The 14,778-nt window shown below is 36.7% G+C and overlaps 1 protein-coding gene across 1 annotated transcript; it reads right to left on the reverse strand.

Annotated features, from left to right (window-relative positions):
• Positions 1-11,839: 11,839 nt before the first annotated feature.
• On the reverse strand, positions 11,840-14,535 carry LOC113299987 (F-box/LRR-repeat protein At3g26922-like). The gene is made up of 3 exons (XM_026549121.1): positions 13,118-14,535; positions 12,606-12,770; positions 11,840-12,405 (listed from the first exon to the last, which is right to left on the reverse strand). Exons 1-2 carry the CDS (start codon positions 14,117-14,119, stop codon positions 12,615-12,617), a joined length of 1,158 nt encoding a protein of 385 aa, XP_026404906.1. The 5' UTR covers positions 14,120-14,535; the 3' UTR covers positions 11,840-12,405; positions 12,606-12,614.
• Between the last annotated feature and the right edge of the window lie 243 nt (positions 14,536-14,778).

Below are 14,778 nucleotides of genomic sequence, written 5' to 3' on the forward strand. Positions count from 1 at the left end.
TCTGTGACGAGTTGTTTGTATTTTTATAGAGATGGCTCATTTGTACTATACAGTCCTTGTATTTGGTGTATTACCAATTGTGAGTCACTAGTTACCCTGATGTCATCTAACTCCATTTCCACTGCGAGCCTTAACGCATGTACTACTCCCTCATATTCTGTCTCATTATTGGTGGGTGCGAACTCCAATCTGAATGTTGCACCATTCTTGCTCCCTGCGGTGAAATGAACACTATACCTATACTGTTTCCTTCGCCATTTACTGATCCTTCTACTAATATTTCCCATCTTTTTGAGTTACGCTCTGTTAACAGGTCTTTGGGATTTCCATGCTCTTCATCTATGTCCATCATTTCTTTTACGCCTTCGTCTTCTTCTAATGGAAATTCTGCCAAGAAGTCCGCAATAACCTGTGATTTTGGTGAAGATAGTATTTCGTATTTGACTCCAAATTTTCCTACTTGTGAGTTCCATCTTTCTATTCTTCCTGATTTTTTTGAATTATTCATTACATATTTGATTGGTACTTTTGTTAGTACTTTAATCTTGTGAGCTTGAAAGTAAGTGCAGAGATTTTGTGATGCATAGACCAGTGCTAGGATAAGATTTTCAATTTTAGTGTAATTTCTTTCTGCAGAATTGTAAGTTTTTCTTATATAGTAGATTGGTTTTTCAATTCCGTCATCTAAGCGGAGCAATACGACACTTAACGCATGCGGCGTTAATGCTAAATATATTAATAACTTTTCTCCTGGTTTAGCGTTCTGCAAAATAGATAAACTCATTAAATAGTCCTTAATACTTTGTAGTGCTTTCTCGTATTCATCCATCCATTCGAATTTGGTTCCCTTCTTCAAGATGTTGAAAAAGTTCTTGCATTTTTCTGATAAGCACGAAATGAACCTTCCTAATGAAAAACTGTGTTCCCTTCTCTAAAATCGAAAATACATGGGAATGAAGCAGAAAAAATAAGAAAGTGTGTTTTCTTTGTGCTTTTGTGCTCTCTTTGTGCTTCCGGTTTGAATTTCGACTAGTCACGTAGGTCATGAAGCAATTTTGACTAGTCATATAGGTCATGAACTTCAAATGTGGTATAACGGCGTACAAACTATGAAGGATACATCATCGAAATCGATAAATATGAAGCTCAGTATCGATTCAAACTTCAAATGTGGTATAACGGCATACGAACTATAATCCAAGAAGCTCCAGGAGGGTTATGACTTCAAATTTAGAAGGATACATCATCGGAATCGATAAATATGAAGCTCAGTGTCGATTCGAACTTCAAATGTGGTATAACTGCATATGAACTATGAACCAAGAAGCTCTAGGAGGGTTTGGACTTCAAACTTAGCAAGATACATCATCGGAATCGATAAATATGAAGCTCAGTGTCGATTCGAACTTGAAATGTGGTATTACAGCATACAAACTATGAACCAAGAAGCTCCATGAGGGTTCAGACTTCAAACCTAGCATGATAGATCATCGAAATTGATAAATATGAAGCTCATTGTCGATTCGAACTTTAAATGTGGTATAATGGCATAAAAACTATGAACCAAGAAGCTCCGTAAGGGTTCATACTTCAAACTAGTCAGAAAATTTGTGAGAACGATTAATCCAACCATTCATAGGTAAGATTCCATCGGAATATTCTCCGAAACCTTAAACAAACCCTTTTTTGGCGACTACGAGAAAGAAACTGGCTCCGATATCGAAACTTGGCTGGGAGTGGACTACTATAAATCGGAAACTTCATAAGAACGATGAACCTAACCAATATTCATAGGTAAGATTCCATGGAACATTCTCTGAAACCTTAAACAAACCCTTTTTTAGCGACTTCGAGAAACAAAATGGCTCCGAGATCGAAACTTGACGGTGAGTGCACTACTATAAGTCGGAAACTTCATAAGAACGATGAATCCATCCATTTACAGATAAGATTCCTTCGGAATATTCTCTGAAACCTTAAACAAACCCTATTTATCCATATTGTATGCATACCCTGGATCTGAGATTGATACCTGGCCGGGAGTGGACCATTATAAGTCGGAAACTTTGTAAGAACTATGAATCCATCCATTTACAGGTAAGATTCCTTCGGAATATTCCACGAAACCTTAAACAAACCCTATTCCGACATATTGTATGCATACCCTGGCCCCAAGATCGAAACCTGGCCGTGAGTGGACTACTATAAGTCAGAAACTTCGTAATAACGATGAATCCATCCATTTACAGGTATGATTCCTTCGGAATATTCCCTGAAACCTTAAACAAACCCTATTATGGCATATTATATGCATACCCTGGCTCCGAGATCGTAACCTGGCCGTTCGTGGACTACTATAAGTTAGAAACTTGGTAAGAATGATGAATCCATCTATTTACAGGTAAGATTCCTTCGGAATATTCCCCGAAACCTTAAACAAACCTTATTCTGGCATATTGTATGCATACCCTGGCTCCGAGATCGAAACCTGACCGTGAGTGGACTACTATGAGTCGAAAACTTGGTAAGAACGATGAATCCATCCATTTAGGTAAGATTCCTTCGGAATATTCTCTGAAACCTTAATTAAACCCTATTCTGGCATATTGTATGCATACCCTGGCTCTGAGATCGAGACCTAGCAGTGAGTGGACTACTATAAGTCGAAAACTTGGTAAGAACGATGAATCCAACAATTCATGTGTAAGACTCCATCGGAATATTCTACGAAACCTTAAAAAAACCCTTTTCCGGCATATTTTATGCATACCCTGGCTCCGAGATTGAAACCTGGTCGTGAGTGGACTACTATAAGTCGGAAACTTGGTAAGAACAATGAATCCATCCATTTACAAGTAAGATTCCTTCAGAATATTCTCCAAAACCTTAAGTAAACCCTATTCTGGCATATTGTATGCGTAACTTGGCTCCGAGCTCGAAACCTGGCTGGGAGTGGACTATATAAGTCGGAAACTTCGTAAGAACGATGAATCCAACTATTCATAGGTAAGATTCCGTCGGAAAATTTCCCGAAACCTTAACAAATCCTCTTTTTTATATTTCTACCGAATCTCAAAAGGCCTAAATTTATAGAATTTAGTGGGGGGTTTGAGAGAAAATAGTTTTTTTGCAAAAGTGAGAAATTTTTAGCAGAAGTGAGAAAATTTTAGCAGAACCGGAGACCAAAATCTTTTTTAGCAGAAATGAGAAAAATTTAGCAAAAGTGAGAAATTTTTTGCAGAAGTGAGAAAAATTTAGCATAAGTGTTTATACCTCTACGACAACTCTTATAAAGATTGTGAATAGTGATGACAAAAAAATTTAGCAGAAGTGAGAAAAATTTAGCATAAGTGTTTATACCTCTACGACAACTCTTATAAAGGTTGTCAAAACTGATAACAAAAAAACTTAGTAGAAGTGAGGAAAATTTAGCAGAAGTGAGAATTTTTTTGCAGAAGTGAATAATATTTAGCAGAAGTGAGAAATTTTTTGCAGAAGTGAGAAAAATTTAGCAGAAATGTATATACCTCTACGACAACTCTTATAAAGGTTGTGAATAGTGATCACGAAAAAAACACAAATCTACCAATATTGTGAATCCGGAAGGACGGTTGATGACTTGTACTAACAAACAGTAGGCTTGGGTTCGAATATCTCCAAGAACATTTTTAAAAATCATATTTTTTTTATCTTCAACAACCCTTATGAAAGTTGTTATACATCAATTCACTACCTTTACGGTATGAGTTGTTAAAATCTAAAGGTGGTCATTACTCTTTGAAACTCTTTTCACACAAAGCGTAGTGGTTTTGATTCTCGTCACTACTCTTTGGTCCTCTCTGGTCCTAAGAGTTGGACGTTTTTTACTTTAACAACTTTTTGTTTGGAAAAAGTTGTAAAACATGCAACCTTTTACAACTTTAAATTTACGAGTTGTCAATCTATAATTATAGATCACTATTTTTCCCGTAGTGTATGCTTTTAATTTCCAGCAGTTAAATGCATATCTCTAGATAATAAAAATTAATAATGTGCATTTACTAATTGGAGATTTTCTAGTGAGATTCCGATCATTATTTGGACTAAGCATTTCCAGGAATTATGAAAACCATTTGGTGTTTTATTGCATATCTTTGAGAATATTCGATTTTGGAAATTCTTTGGTGCCCAAACTTCCTTTGTATATAAATACTGAAGTTTGCATTTCTAGCAAACTAATCCTCAGAGCCAGCAAAACTACCTAGTTGTGTTGTTACTGGTGGAGTCGTCTATTCGGAGAGGAAAGTATCCTGATTAGGCGAAATCTCTTACGACCGCTCGTTTTAAAGACTTCCTTGGGATTGGGAAGCTCTACGAGTACCGTTTGGGGGAAACTAGATAATTGCAGTATCATTATTTTTCGATTTGATTTGATTGACTAACGGTTGTTGAACTTTGATTGGACCTAGTTTGTTTATGCTTGAGAATCTTCTCTTATGATATAAGATTCACTCAATCTAAATCGAAGTATCGACGGGGATGTTTAGAACTTTTTGTAGATCTAAAGACTTCTTGTGATAATCCATCGTTAACCGACTCCGTTCTGTGTGTGATTGATTACAAGAGATTCAAGTTGTTTGTGTGCAGGTGTTTATTGAAGATCAAATAAGCTTTGAAGACAAGAAGATTTCTATTGGGTTCATGCACAAAACTTGATCGGCTGGGGATCCAAGTATAATCCGTTTATCCTTATGGTAAATTGGATTGATTAGTTGTGTAGAACAGCGTCAGTATTTAGCATCTTAATAGATCCTATTATTGATTGCAATAGTCTAATCTCAATTACTTTAGTAGTTTTTATTTAGATTGATCTTTTAACCCGACAAAGGAGTTTATTGGTATAAACGGAAGAGCCTTTTGTCAAACTCATATCACGTTGTTTGAAAAGAGTTGTTACCAAACAGATTTGTTGTTCCTTTACTGTTTGGAATATGAACCAAAGGAATTGTGCCAACTGCGTGACTTATTGCAAGTTGGAGGCGCAGGGATACTGAGGGAACTAGGTGAACTATAAGTTTAGTTGCTTGGTCTCAACTATACGAAGTTGGTTTAGATTTTGTATAGTCACTTAATTCTAAGAGTATTCAATTCTGGACAAGGTGATGGGGTTTTTCTGCATTTGCGGTTTCCTCGTTAACAAAATCTTGTTGTGTCATTTACTTTTGTTTTCCGCAATTATAATTGTTATTATAATTTAAAGTAAATTACACTAAAGTTAATTCTTTATTACTTGATAGACAATCCTATAGTGTTTGGTTAAGTCCGAACCTAGTATCAATTAATCACACTTTGTTTGTTGTATTTTCTCGATCTCGTATCTATAGACGATCACACAAAGTGTGTATACCGATTTGTTGTATTGTCTCGACTCTGTCCATAGAGACAATCACTTTCGTAGAAAGGACTTATAAGTGGAAAAAATTTATATTGGGGTATAATTGGGTACCCTCGTCTTTTCAGACACGCTGGCATTTATCTCCTCTATGTTAGTGGATTCTACCGCACGCTATATAAAGATAGAGACGCTCTTAAGAAAGAAGAAGAAGACGCAGATGTTATGATGGTAGAAATGTAGAAGAAAAGCAAGAAGATAATGAGGAAGATTGGAGAAAACAACTTCATTTATATCCGGAGAATGGAGAAGTACCAAGAAGCATATTATAGGCGCACAAGTTAAAAAGTCGGGCGACAAATTACGGATTAAGAGAAGGCTTACTATATCGAGAATCCTTTCTTGGACCATCACTCAGATGTCTAACGCGGAAGGAAGGAATGGAAATTTTAAAGTAAATACACTATGGAGACGCAGGGAATCATAGCGGGGGAAGGTCATTAGCTTACAAAACAAAGAAACAAGGATATTAGTAGCCCTACATGCATGAGGAGGCAAAAGAAGTATCCAGGCGGTGTAAAGAATGCCAACGACATGGGAAAAGGATACATACACTTGGAACGGAGCTAAACTCATCAAAAAGTGTCTGGCCATTTTCAAAATGGGGTTTGTACATTGTAGGACCATTTATACCAGGAAATGGGCAGAGAAGATACTTAATTATCACAACATACTATTTTACAAAGTGGGCAGAGGTGAAAGCGGTGCAGCATATCCGATATCGAGATGTATTCACCTTCATATTTGAAAATATCATTTGCAGATTTGGAATTCCAGTGAAAATAGTCTCCGATAATAAAAAGCAATTCGAGGGCGAAAATATAAAGATGATATTTAACACGTTCAAGATCCAAAGTGGAAAATCAACTCATTTATATCCGCAGAGCAATGGTCGGGCTGAGGCTACTAATAAAACACTTGCGGATATATTGAAAAGGAAGCTGTAAGGACACAATAAAGGGTGGTGCGAACAAATACATAATGCAGTATGGGCGTATAGAACAACACGAAGATAAGGCACATGAATGTCACCTTTCTGCCTAACATATAGAGTAAAGGCAGTGCTGCCAACTGAGGTTATCATACCCACCGCAAAGAAAGAAGCATGGAAAAGAACTTAAACACAGACTTGATCTTAGCAAAGCTTGATGACTTAGAAGAAAACAGAGAAATCTCTCTACAACATATGTAGAATTACCACAAAAGACTAGACCGAGAATATAACAAACGCGTCAAAGAAAGAGAATTCCAGCCGGGAGAACTAGTATTGAGAGAAATACCGCCCTACCAGAAAGGAGGAAATGGAAAATTAGAGAAGACATGGGATGGACCTTACAAAATAAAGAGGATTGTTGGAAATGGAGCGTATGAGTTAATGGATAGTGAAGGGAGGAATACGGGACGCAAGCTTGACCACCCATGGAATCGAATATATCTGAAGAAGTACTATCCATAGGACAAGCGGCTGAACAAAGAAAATGATATTTACGCGCCAAGGGTGGCAATTGTATAAATCAGAAGTTTGAATGAAAATGAAAAATCTCTTTTTCTTCGAAAAATTGAATATTTCGTAAAAAGATACAAGTAGAAGAACGAGGAAACAATAAGACCTCATAATAAGATCTCAATAGGAGGCGATAAAAATTAAAACCTCTAACTAGGGAGGCTAGGCATCCAATTGTGGCTTGCACCCCAATTCGCGTAACTGCGAGAGGCAACAATAAGACCTAACGTGCGTCATAATTGGGAAAAACCTAGTAATGCATGACTCGGGTGAAATCTACACCGATCCTGGAACCTGAGTCATGGAGAATTGGGGAGAAAAGAAAGCCTATCAAACAGAGACTACTTAGTCGAAATACTAAGGTACTAATCTCTCTCCTAAGGAGTGTAAAAACTCGATCAGTGCGCCGAGGTACACGGTTGAGTCAAGAGTCTCTGGGACGTCTGGAGCGTACCTGGACATTCTTGGCAAGTCCTGCCTATGATACACTCGGTCCTCAAGAAACCCCACTTAGGGTGTGGTCTTGTAACCATAAGCCATATTGGCGGAGGGACAAGAGGCCACGAACACAACTTATTGTTGGCATCACTGGATGGGAAGATCCCACCCTAACCCGGTAGGGGTAGATTGTTGGCTACGGAAAGTTTCCCGCGTTTTTTTTGATCCTTAGCCAGATCAGACCTCAAATTTTGGAGGGTAGATTGATATGACCTCTCAGATGCTGCAAATACAAGGAACATCTAATTAATACCAGAGCGGCAAAATGGAAACAAACGAGGATATTTAAGATAATAAAAGGAAAAACTAAGGCAGTCAGCTTGATGTGACTACCTTCCCTCTGAAAAATAAAATACTGGGATAAGGCAAGACCACTATTTTTCATATCCTCCATACATTTATCAAAGTCATCACCAGATAGACCTTGAAGACGGGATCGAATCTTCTTTTCATCTTGGGAGCCAGAGGCATTTTCCTTTACTAGATGTCATAAGACCCTTTTAACCGTGTATGTTGTTCTCGAAGCTTTTTCATATTCACAGTTACATTTATTTTACTCTGGATAATCTTATCATTCTCCATGGTTAATTTCTTCACGTCTTCATCATACTGTTTTTCCAAATGCGAAGAGATTCCTTTTAATCAGCACAAATCTTCTGAAGAACAAGATACGGGTGCGTAAATATCTCCTTTTCACTTAAAAAAGACCGCCCCTCTTCAGCAAGGGTCCGGTTTTCATCTGATAGAGTTCGATTTCTTAAATCAGAACCGTATAATGACCTCGGAAGATTGGATACTTGGGAGCTCAAAAAATCATTTTTATTACATAGATAAAGATTTTCATTCTTTAGATTATCAATTTGGTCAAGTAGATATGAATGGTTATTAATTAATTGGCTTAGTTGACTCTGCAATCTTTCATTATCTGCACGGGCATGCTCAGCAGAGTGTTGATAATTAAATATCTACATGACACGTTTCTAGATTAAGTCTTTACATATGCGCGAAGAAATTCAAAATATATACACAAGTGCGGTTAAATTCAAAAACCACTACTAAAAAAGGAAAACATACCTATGAGTTCTTGATTCTTGTTACGAAGATTCTCGGACACAAAAGATTCAGCGAGAATATCTCCCTTTAACTTAGCATTTTGTTGGGAAATCTCTTGGATGGTATTACTGGACTCAGAGAATCCTTCAGTTTGGACTAAGCGACGACGAGATTCCTAAGGTAGAAATATCAGCAGACATAAGAACGCAGTAAAGTAGCATGAGTTGAAAAGTGATAATTAAAGAACACTTACCAAAAGTTCAAAAGAGAGATTAACGCTTGGATCCAGTTGTGAGAAATTTCGCTCCTTGTTGACTTATTCGGAGGAGAATCACATAATAACTTGGCAATAACGTCACAAATGCGAGCTTGAGAAGGATCACTAATGGATGAACGAGCGGCATTAATAATATCCAATGAATATTTGGTTGCATAATCGACTCCTTCAAAGACGCCTTTACCGGCAGAAGTGGCCTCCAAAGAGGAAAAAGTGATCATGGAAAGAGAAGGAGTAGTGATAACAACACCCTTAGAGGAGGCGGCAACTATATCCTTCGAGACAAAATAAGTGGTATCTTCCACTAATGCACTTGTATTTTCAGAAGTATTATGTTTTATCAATGGGGCATTCTCAGAAGCGGTAGTTTCTTTCGAGGACGCATAGGTATTCAAAGAAGCTGAGGAAACAACGTCCTTCAAATGAGTGTTAATAGAATCATCATGAAGGGTGGTATCTATCAAAGACGCGGAAACGTTCACAGTAGCACGATAGGAAGTATCCTCAACAGAAGTATTAACATCTTCATCAGAAGAGACCTGTTGTTGAGGACGAAGTTTATAGCTGAGCTCTGGCAAGACAAGGGGAAATGTTGATTGTAGGAGCACGACGAAATCTCTTAACTTTTTTGTTCTCGCAATTAACTTCACCCTGAGTACCCTTCGAAGAAAAACACATATAAGAAACAAAGGAAAAAATATTGTTCTAACTTTAAAAAGAAAGTATTTCTTACTAACTTATCATGCGAAGGCTTCCTCTTGCGAGATTCATCATCCTTAGAGCTCGAAGAAAAGTTAGGGTTTGAAACTTTAATACGGAGACTACCGGTTGGGGAACTTTTTCTGCAACAACACCTATATGGGAATATGAAAAAAAACAAATATGAAGAATAGTAGCAGAACAACAATTGCGTTGAAAATTTGAAAGAGAGAAAAACAAGACCACAATAATGGTAGAGTAAGCTAACCTTTGATGAGAATCCATAAATCCCAAAGAAGATCAATACTGGAAAAACTTCCGAAAAGATGAAGAACGAAGGTTTCAAGAGGATGAGGATGAAGGAAATTCAAAGAGAAAAAAGGAAAAGAAATAAAAGAAAGAATCTCTCTCCTTTCCCCAGTTAATAAAATCAGAACGTGCCGGTTGAAAGGGGGAAAAGTCAACACGTGTAGACGGTTAAGCTGAAATTCCCGGTCGAAAAGAATACGAAAAGATGAGTCAGTGCGGCGAAATAAAAAACTAAGGTTTCTCATACCGCTCTTTTCTCCCAAAAGAACAGTACGAGAAGAGGCAAATTGTGGGTGCAAAATATGCACACCCATGAGTCATGCGAACTGATTCCTTTAAGTAGCAAGCGAATACGAACGCGTCACTAAGACACAACAAGAGTATGAAGATCAACGCGGCAGTAAAGAATCCGTGCGACAATGATAATATCCAAGTGACATTGACGCACTCCAGATCCGAAAATAGGGACTCTATTAGCTGTCCCCCACTATGTAAACTCCTATAAAAGAAACAAGAAGCCATTGTAAGAGGGAGAGACCTTTCTGGTGAGCTGAGATAAGATATTTAGAAGAGAGGAAGTTATTTGTTTTCCAAGTTAGGGTTTTCTCATACCTTCTTTGTACTTGTTCTAATTTCAGTTAAAGGATTCTGAGTATTTCATCATGGGTGTGGTTGTAGGATTTCCTGCAACTCAAGTTCCGGTCAGTATAGTTATTGGTCAAGCGGATTTGGTTACCTTCCTTATACCAATGAGTACAAAGTTGTCGCATTGGGTAAGAAATCCATCTGTGTAGAGGCCATGGTATACACACTTGGTAGTGGCAAGGGATCGAGAAATGTTGGAAAGTTTGATATTAGTGTTTACAGTTTTTACAACGAACCTGGTGTCTTTTGAATGGAGCTCTTTATCGGGGGTGCAATAGAAGAGGTGTTGTGGTCTTGGATTTGGCTGATTAAAACTTTGGTGAACAGCTTCCATTACCTGATAGTTTTTCTATCCACATAGGTGTTTTAGGTGGGCTTTTTTTGTATTTTGTGGGATATTATGATTCGAGAAAAGGAGACATAACATTTTTTTGATTATAAAAACAACAACAATGATAATTATGGCATAACAGAGAATGAGGAAACATACCAGCCATTGGGTTGGACTACACAGTTTAGTCTTCCCGCAAGACAACCATTAGCCTTCATGAAGAGTGGTAATATCCTAAGCTACAATTGTAAGTGTCTCAATATTTATGATCCAAAAGCATCAATACCCCATTTTGTCCCAATCCATCGAATGTGTAGTGAAATGCAACTCCAGTAGGAAATTTTCATGATATCCTAGCGAATACTCGATATTCGAAAATTAAGGTCTTGTTTGGTATAGTTTTCAAAAACAGTTTTCTGTTTTTAAAAACAGAGAAAACAGAAAATAGGAAAAAACGCGTTTGGTAAGGACATTTTCAGAAAATGTTTTCTATCTGTTTTCTGTTTTTAAAAACAAAAAAATGAAAACAACAAATTATTGTTTTCTGTGTTTTCTCTTTTTTTCTTTTCTTTATTCTTTTCTTCTTTTCAGAACAAAGTAAGAGATGGAGAATGACTGCAAGTGAGTCATGGCTAATATCACTATCTCTTAGACGAATCTTTACATTTGATCCGATTTAGTTGGTTTTCCTTGTTTTCAAAAACAGTTTACCAAACAATTTTTAGAAAATGAAAACAAGGAAAAAAGGGTATGTTTTTAAAACAGTGGAAAACTATTTTTGAAAACTGTTTTTCAAAACTGTACCAAACAGGGCCTAACTTTTCCTTTCCGCCTAGAATCAAACAGTAGGAGCACTACGGTGCCCCCATTTTGTCCTCATCCTTCTAAGAAACACACGGTAAAATTTGATTCAAGGGTACGTCCAGATGTTGGCATTAGGTACTCGAATCGGAAAGAGGTGTCAATTAACGAAAGAGAAAGTTATATACACCATAAATATCGTGATTACCTTTCTCGTGTAATTTCAACAACAGCAGTACTCCAGCTTTACCAGGCCAACAACTTAATGTTGGTGAGTAATCTGTTCTTAACTTTGAGAGCATAAAATAGTCTTTGTCGTGGATTCTTTCATACAATCAGCACTGATATGAATTTTAATTAGCGTTAAACAAAGTCCCTAATAGAAAGTTCAATTTCACAGAAAACGACATATCGCCTGAAACAAAAGCAAAACAGAAAGAACAAACATCAAAATGCCCAAATGCTTAGGCTTCCACGGTATTTTCTTGCTGCTTGATCTAGTGTACAAGTATGAAGTATCCGTTAGTTTGAGACATCAGACTTCTTTGATTGCAAGTTTAAAGCTTAAAATGTCTCCCTCCAAGTTTAAACAACACTTGGATGCTTGAAGAAGCTCTGGGAACTAATCTTAGCTTATCCAGAAATCGCTCAACTTGTGTCACTTGCGAGCCAATACTAAAACGAAAGCATAGAACAACAATCTTCAAAACCTTTGCATTTTTCAACAGAAAAATCAGAATTTTGAGCTCAGCATCACATCCTTCGACTTCTTTAATAACCACATACTCGAGGTGGGATAACATTCCCTGCGACGACAATCCTACTTCCCAATCATCTCCAACGTCCGCTAAATTTGACTATGTCCAAACAATCACAACAATAGATAAGGCTCTTAATTAGTGACAACGCGTATTAGCACAAAATAAGAAACACCTCAGATGTTCCAAAGATGTTGCACAAAATCAATTGTTGTCGAATGAGATAGATGATGTATTAAATTTGTTAAAACGACATTGCACACCAAACTAAAAAAACGAAGAGCTTGGTTAAATGTTACCTCCTTCAATTAAAGGTATATAGCATTAATATTAGGAGATATCTTGAGTAAGTAAGCGATAGCCCGCAAGCGACCTCTTGTAGACCACATTTCAAAATTCACTAACTTTAGATTACATAAGCGGGGTTGCTGGGAGTCTAACAAGTCAGGAGCTTCTGACAGAACCTAAAGAAACAGAAGAGAATTTCTTCAATAACGCTAAAATCTCGCCAAAAATAGTAAATTGAAATTACTTAAGAGAACATGATAATTATTTTTAAAATAGAATACTAGTAAACTAATATAATAATCTCATCTCTACAAATTTGAACTAATAAAACTTTCAATTTCAATCCTTCCTCCTTATCCTAGACTTGAGTGAAAATAAAACAAAAAGCACAATCATCTTGATGACCAAGAAGCATCATAAAAAAAGCTAGAAACCTTTTAAAAGTAATGAAACTCAGGATGCTCAAACCAATTCGCAAATACGTTAAGATGTTTAATTCACGGAAGAGAGGAAGCGCCCATACCTCAAGGAATCCAGGTGATAATGACAATTGTTTCGCCATATAAACTGCTCCTAGAAATTTCATCATACGTTTAGCATATACTTCTTTTTCCTCCGAAGGCAGTTTCAAATATGCTTCTGCATTCTCATCTTCTTCTATTACTTTGAGTGTCATGTCAAATTCTACTTTGGAAAGTGGAGAAGAGTTTTCTAGAGAACAGTCGTATGCCAACAATGATCTGAAAGTGAACTCTTCCAGATTTGGAGCAGATAAATTAATAATGTTTGCCGCAGTATCATTTTGCGGCAAAATATATAAATTACGATGAGTATATCCAAACTTTTTAAGGCTGAGAGAATCCACAATCAAATTCCTTGGATTATCAGTTTGTATATCACATTCACTTATGACTAGCATTTCAAGAACTGGACAACTTGAAAAGAGCCATTTAGATGATTCTACATTAGAGATTGATAATCCGGCCAATTGAAGTACTTTAAGCTGAGGTAAACTAATTGAACTTGGTAGACTGAAATCTGCAAATTCGGCACGACCATACACTTGCATTGTCAACTCCCTCAGTGAGTTGCAATTTAGGATTTGATGAGGAATCTCATATGCCGAATGATCTTTACAGTTTAGTATGGTAATTTCTTGAACATTATGCCTAACAGCATGGACCATCCATCTACCCACATGTTTTTTCATTATTTCAACATATCTAATGTTGAACCATGTAAGATCAAATCTATGAATATCATAGTTAAAATCACGAAGAATGAACACCATATCCACAAAATATACAAACTTCTCATCATGTTCTTCGTCTTCTGAGAATGAACGCCTATCGAAATTCAGAAACGGCAGAGATTTCCAAATATGAATCCATCTTTTGGATAGAACACTAGTCTGAACAGCATATTTTGTATCAATGGAAGAGAAAATGTGGTGAATTAGTCCATTAGGTAACCTACTGATTCTATCTTCCCCATTAGAATATGGTGAATTCCTTGTTTCTTCCATTCATTAACAAAATATAAAAGTAAACTTAATAAAGATCCCCAAAAATTTGTTGCTCAAAACCCTAGATAAATTCCATTTTTGCAGAGAATAATTCTTTGTAGTTGAAACCCTGAACTTAAAAGATGAAAGAAAAGAATGGTACCTTTGAGAATGTGGAAATGGAAGACCTAGAAGTACTTCCGGTAACTCAAGCATATTGAATGTGTAGTTCAAAACCTTAACAGATGGAAAATTGAAACCAACCGCTATGAACTCAGTAATAAGTACCCCTAATCAACCTCCTCTGATGCTGGATTGATTGCAAAATGAATCAATTTTATCTTCTTGAGCAGAACCTAAACCCCCGATTTGCAATCTGAGCTGCATTGTATTTGTTGCTCAAATAAAAACCCAAACCCTTAAAATGTGAAGAATGTGAAAAGACCTCTTTCCAAATTACAATTACAACCCCATAGTTTTATCATGTTTACGCCTTGGTTGTTTTAATAATACTATGTGCCAAAACCCATTGGGCTTAATTCTCAAATTTTTAGTTTAGTTTTACTGCGGGTGGTGAACCTAACTTTTAAGATGGGAAATCTTTTTTGCATACAAATGATTGTAGAATTGTGGTTGGGTTGGATACGTTGTAAGGGGTTTATGGATGAAACCTGTTTTGA

The sequence above is a fragment of the Papaver somniferum genome, chromosome 7 (genome assembly GCF_003573695.1).
Source record: "Papaver somniferum cultivar HN1 chromosome 7, ASM357369v1, whole genome shotgun sequence".
In the NCBI taxonomy this organism is placed as follows: domain Eukaryota; kingdom Viridiplantae; phylum Streptophyta; class Magnoliopsida; order Ranunculales; family Papaveraceae; genus Papaver; species Papaver somniferum.

Bases quoted from the DNA above. Each gene is read 5' to 3' on its own strand.
- LOC113299987 (XM_026549121.1), bottom strand. From the start codon at position 14,119: ATGGAAGAAACAAGGAATTCACCATATTCTAATGGGGAAGATAGAATC. The intron at 12,771-13,117 runs GTATGGGCGCTT...CTGTTTCTTTAG, and splicing joins TATCACCTGGATTCCTTGAG to GTTCTGTCAGAAGCTCCTGA.